Here is a 5,438-nt window from a genome sequence, read left to right as displayed (position 1 = left end):
CATGCACAGTTGCTACCTCCAAAAAGATTCTTTCTGAGGGATCACAATGATTTGTGCATAATAACCAGTATCTTAAAATGTGTCACTCTCTGCCTTATAGTTGACACAACCATTAAACCATTAAAGAGACATCCTGTTGAGCTTTTAAGAAAAATTTAAAATAGTTTCTTAATGCCTAGATAATTCACTCAGAGTAACTTCCTCCACTGGAAAAAATGAAACAGGCATAAGAAAAGGAAGAAGAAGACAGAATTATGATGATTCATTTGGAAAACAGTAGTAATGTGTTTAGAAAACCATCCGTATAAACAGGAAAGGGTGCTGTGAGAATTCCTGCTCCCCCACTTCAAGAGGCCTCCAGGTAAAATAGTTCAACAGAGCAACTTGGATACTTCAGTAAGTGTATTTTATAGTTCTTAGAGGCAAGGTAGGCCAGGCCCTCATCTTGCGCAAAGTCCAAGGGGAAATGCCAGCATCTGCTACACTGGGGAGCCAGCTAAGCCTGGGCTGCTTTGATTATTTTTAGGCAAAAGATGAAAGGTCTTCCATCCACTGGTACACTCCCCAAATGGCCGCAACACCCAGAGCTGAGCTGAACCGAAGCCAGGAGTTCTTCTGGGTCTTTCATGTGCATCCAAGGGCCCAAACACTTGGGCTATCTTCTAAGGCTTTCCAAGGCCATTGGCAGGGAACTGGATCAGAAGTGGAGCAGCCAGGCCTCAAACCAGTGCTGCAGGCTGGGGCTTTAACCCATTGTGCCACAATGCTGACTCCTGTTCTAAGTTTTTAATACTCATGATATCAGAATTCACGTTAGTAACTGTAATTATTTTATAATTAAAATTATTGTAATACTTTTTTACCATAAAGGCAGTGCATCTACTAGTATTTTCATAAAATGGCAAGAGGAAGTACAATGGAAAAATGTTACAAAAGCAAATTATAATAAAGATCATATCCAGGGCCCATGCTTGTCCAATAAATCCATTAAATGCATTCATTTTTCACATATCATCCTTATATCTTGTTACAGATGACATGGGATCTTCTTCAATGATAGGTGCTGAAGAGGAGATGGAAACAACCAATGATAGTGCAGGTGGATATTTCATCTTAGTGGGCTTCTCTGAACGACCCGAGTTGGAAGTGATCCTCTCCTTCTTTGTTTTGACATTCTACAGTGTAACCCTTGTGGGTAACATTACCATCATCTTGCTGTCGATCCTGGATGTTAGACTCCACACACCCATGTACTTCTTCCTCAGAAATCTCTCTGTGCTTGACCTCTGCTTCACCACCAGCATTGTGCCCCAGATGCTGGTGAACATGTGGGGAGGCAGCAAGAAGATCAGCTATGCTGGTTGCATGGTCCAGTACTGGGTGGCATTGGCACTTGGCTCCACTGAGTGTGTCCTCCTTGCAGTGATGGCAGTTGACCGCTATGTTGCAGTCTGCTGGCCTCTGCGCTATGCCTCCATCATGCACCCTACACTATGTTACTTCCTGGCAGCAGCTTCTTGGTCCTCTGGCTTTGCCAATTCATTTCTGCAGTCCTCAATGGCCATGGTACTGCCTCGATGTGGAAATCAGCGTGTGGATCATTTCTTTTGTGAACTGCTGATTATTGTGAAGCTGTCCTGTGTGGACACTGGCCCAATGGAGTCCAAAATGTTTATTGCTAGGCTAATCATCCTGGGCATGCCTGTTTCCATCATCCTGACTTCTTATGTGTGCATTGCCAAAGCAGTGGTGAAAATGCGTTCTGCAGAGGGCAGGAAAAAAGCATTTTGGACCTGTGCTTCCCACCTGATTGTGGTCTCACTTTTTTATGGGACCATTATGTTTTTGTATCTGCAACCAAAGGACAACTATTCACAGGACCAGAGCAAGGCACTGGCAGTACTCTACATGATCTTGGCACCCACTCTCAACCCCTTGATCTACACACTGAGAAACAAAGATGTGAAGAAAGCAATCAGGAAGGTGGTAGGGAAGGAGCAGGTTTAGGGAGGACAGGTGAGGCAATCACAGGAGACACAACAAGCTCTGCTTCCTTTAAATGCACTTGTTTCACTTTTCTTCTAGGTGGACTGGAATATCCACTGTTCTCTGACTATCCCCAAGATTCATTCAAGAAGGGAATTTATCAGAAGAACATTTAACCTTTCCTGAAGGAAACTTGTGGCCAGGGAATTTCTCACCAGCAAGCAAATCTGCATCCAACTATTAATGGATTTTAGTCTCAATGAACAATAATTTATTCAAATGCCATCAATAATATATAAAGTTGTTATAATAATGCTGATAATATTTTGCTGTATTTATTAAATAGCTTTATAGTCATAGCAGATTCTGTATCATCTCCATATCTTCACATCACCACAATTAAAATAAGGTCTTTTGAATTTAGAGGATTTAGTACATAACATACAATAGAATGTTCATATATCATTGAGAAACACATACAAAACAAAAGCAAAAAAATAAAGAATAATGAATAAATAAGAACTATGTATCTTACCAATAATTAATGACTATTAGAAATGAAAAGAATCACATGACCATTCAGCTCAAAACTATAGAATTTGTCAAATGTTTTCTAGTATAGACTCAGCTCCAGAAGAGATATTTTAACAATGGATATATTTGTGGGGGATGTAACAAGGTTTATAAATGCTGTGGTCATGAAAATGATAACTGATCACATAGTTTTAAATTCACATAGGCATTCCCAATATGTACTATTACTTTATGGCCCAATACAGGATGCAAGTCCACGCTAATTGCCTGAGACATAACTCAGAGCCTTTGAGAACATATCCTCTCAAAGTGGAAGTGATTGCATATCTTGGTACTACATACAGTTATGATTTACAGGAAGTACAATTTTGTCTTTTTTAAATTACTCAGTAATTTGTTTAGAAATGAGTTTAACATTCTATAAATACCCAAAAATATGCGTCAAATGAATGAGTTGTTTTGACAAGATGTCCATGTAAGAGCCAGTACATGGTTAGACTGCCTCTGACACAGCTTTGTGGTGTTGTATGTATCATTTTATTCATATAGGATGGACATTTTGTGTCGCAAGTGATTGAAGGCATAGATTGAATAAATAGCCATATCATATATATGTAAATATATATATATATATATATATATATATATATAATTTGCTGCAGCTATCTATTCAACAAGATTTTTTTTAAACTTTTATTTAATGAATACAAATTTCCAAAGTACAGCTTATGGATTACAATGGCTTCCTCCCCCCCCACCAAACTTCCCTCCCACCTGCAACCCTCCCCTTTCCCACTCCCTCTCCCCTTCCATTCACATCAAGATTCATTTTCAATTCTCTTTATCTACAGAAGATCAGTTTAGTATATATTAAGTATAGATTTCAACAGTTTGCCCCCACATAGCAGCACAAGGTGAAAAATAATGTTTGGGTACTAGTTATAGCATTAAATCACAATGTACAGCACATTAAAGACAGAGATCCTACATGATATTTTTTAGAGAATTGATTAATTTTCTATGCAATTTCCAATTTAAAACCAAGGTTTTTTTTTTTTCATTTTCAATTATCTTTATATACAGAAGATCAATTCAGTATATACTAAGTAAGGATTTCATCAGTTTGCACCCACACAGAAACAAAAAGTGTAAAAATACTGTTTCAGTACTAGTTATACCATCACTGCACATTGGATAACACATTAAGGACAGATCCCAAATGGGACGAAAGTACACAGTGATTCCTATTGTTGATTTGACAATTTGACACTCTTGTTTATGGTGTCAGTAATCTCCCTAGGCTCTAGTCATGAGTTGCTAAGGCTATGGAAGCCTTTTGAGTCCGCCGACTTCGATCTTATTCCGATAGGATCATAGTCAAAGTGGAAGTTCTCTCCTCCCTTCAGAGAAAGGTACCTCCTTCATTGATGGCCCCGTTCTTTCCACTGGGATCTCACTCACAGAGATCTTTCATTTAGGTCTATTTTTTTTTTTGCCAGAGTGTCTTGGCTTTCCATGCCTAAAATACTCTCATGGGCTCTTGAGCCAGATCTGAATGCCTTAAGGGCTGATTCTGAGGCAAGAGTGCTATTTATGACATCTGCTATTCTATGAGTCTGCTGTGTCTCCCCCTTCCCATGTTGGATCGTTCTCTCCCTTTTTGATTCTATCAGTTAGTATTAGCAGACACTAGTTTTGTTTGTGTTGTCCCTTTGACTCTTAGACCTATCAGTATGATCAGTTGTGAACTGAAGATGATCACTTCAAAAATATTTAAATAACCATACTGAAGCACAGCAATCTAGGATTACTTCAAATACAAATATTTGCTTAAAGGGAGAAAAAGATGGGTTTTGTTCTTTAACCCAATCCGCCAATCGGTGTTTTTTAACTGGAGAGTTCAAGCCATTAACATTCAATGTGACTATTGAGAAGGAGTAACTTTGCCCTGTCATTTGCCAAAGATTTTTTCTAATATAGAGTTTGAGACTCCTGTGATCTTTTGCTGTGAGGTTTCCTTCTTTTATCTTCTTTCATATTGGTTAACGTGTTTCTGTGTTTCTGTATGTAACACATCTTTAAGCATCTTTTGCAGGGCTGGAGGAGTGGCGACAAATTCTTTCAGTTTCTGTTTGCTGTGAAAGGTCTTTATTTCACCTTCATTCACAAATGAGAGCTTTGCAGGATATAATATTCTGGGCTGGCAGTTTTTCTCTCTTAGTACCTGGGCTATATCTCGCCATTCTCTCCTAGCTTGTAGAGTTTCTGATGAGAAGTCAGCTGTGAGTCTAATTGGAGATCCTCTGAGAGTAATCTGGCGTTTCTCTCTTGCATATAAAGTGAAAGGCTGGAAAAAGATATACCATGCCAATAGAAATGAAAAAAGAGCGGGCGTAGCCATCTTAATATTGGACAACATAAACTTTACCACAAAAACTGTTAGGAGAGACAAAGAGGGGCACTATTTAATGATTAAGGGATCCATTCAACAGGAAGATATAACGATTATCAATGTATATGCACCTAATTACAGGGCACCAGCTTATTTAAAAGACTTGTTAAGGGACTTAAAGGGAGACTTAGACCCCAATACAAGAGTACTGGGGGACTTCAATACTCCACTCTCAGAGATAGACAGATCAACAGGACAGAAGATCAACAAGGAGACAGTAGATTTAAATGACACTATAGCCCAAATGGACCTAACAGATATCTACAGAACATTTCATCCTACATCTAAGGACTTTACATTCTTCTCAGCAGTACATGGAACCTTCTCTAGGATTGACCACATACTAGGCCATAAAGCAGGTCTCAGCAAATTCAAAAGAATTAGAATCATACCATGCAGCTTCTCAGACCACAAAGGAATGAAATTGGAAATTAGCAACTCGGGAATCCCTAGAGCTTGTGCAAAC

The 5,438-nt window shown here is 38.8% G+C and overlaps 1 protein-coding gene across 1 annotated transcript; it reads left to right on the top strand.

The window, feature by feature from the left end:
• Positions 1-1,074: 1,074 nt before the first annotated feature.
• On the top strand, positions 1,075-5,168 carry LOC133774471 (putative olfactory receptor 2W6; the record flags this gene model as incomplete). The annotated part of the gene is made up of 2 exons (XM_062212185.1): positions 1,075-1,986; positions 5,151-5,168. Coding segments are annotated over exons 1-2 (930 nt in total), but the record flags the coding sequence as incomplete, so codon positions are not given.
• Positions 5,169-5,438: the final 270 nt, after the last annotated feature.

This window comes from Lepus europaeus, chromosome 15, assembly GCF_033115175.1.
Source record: "Lepus europaeus isolate LE1 chromosome 15, mLepTim1.pri, whole genome shotgun sequence".
NCBI lineage: Eukaryota > Metazoa > Chordata > Mammalia > Lagomorpha > Leporidae > Lepus > Lepus europaeus.
This window is presented reverse-complemented; position numbering and strand designations above follow the sequence as displayed.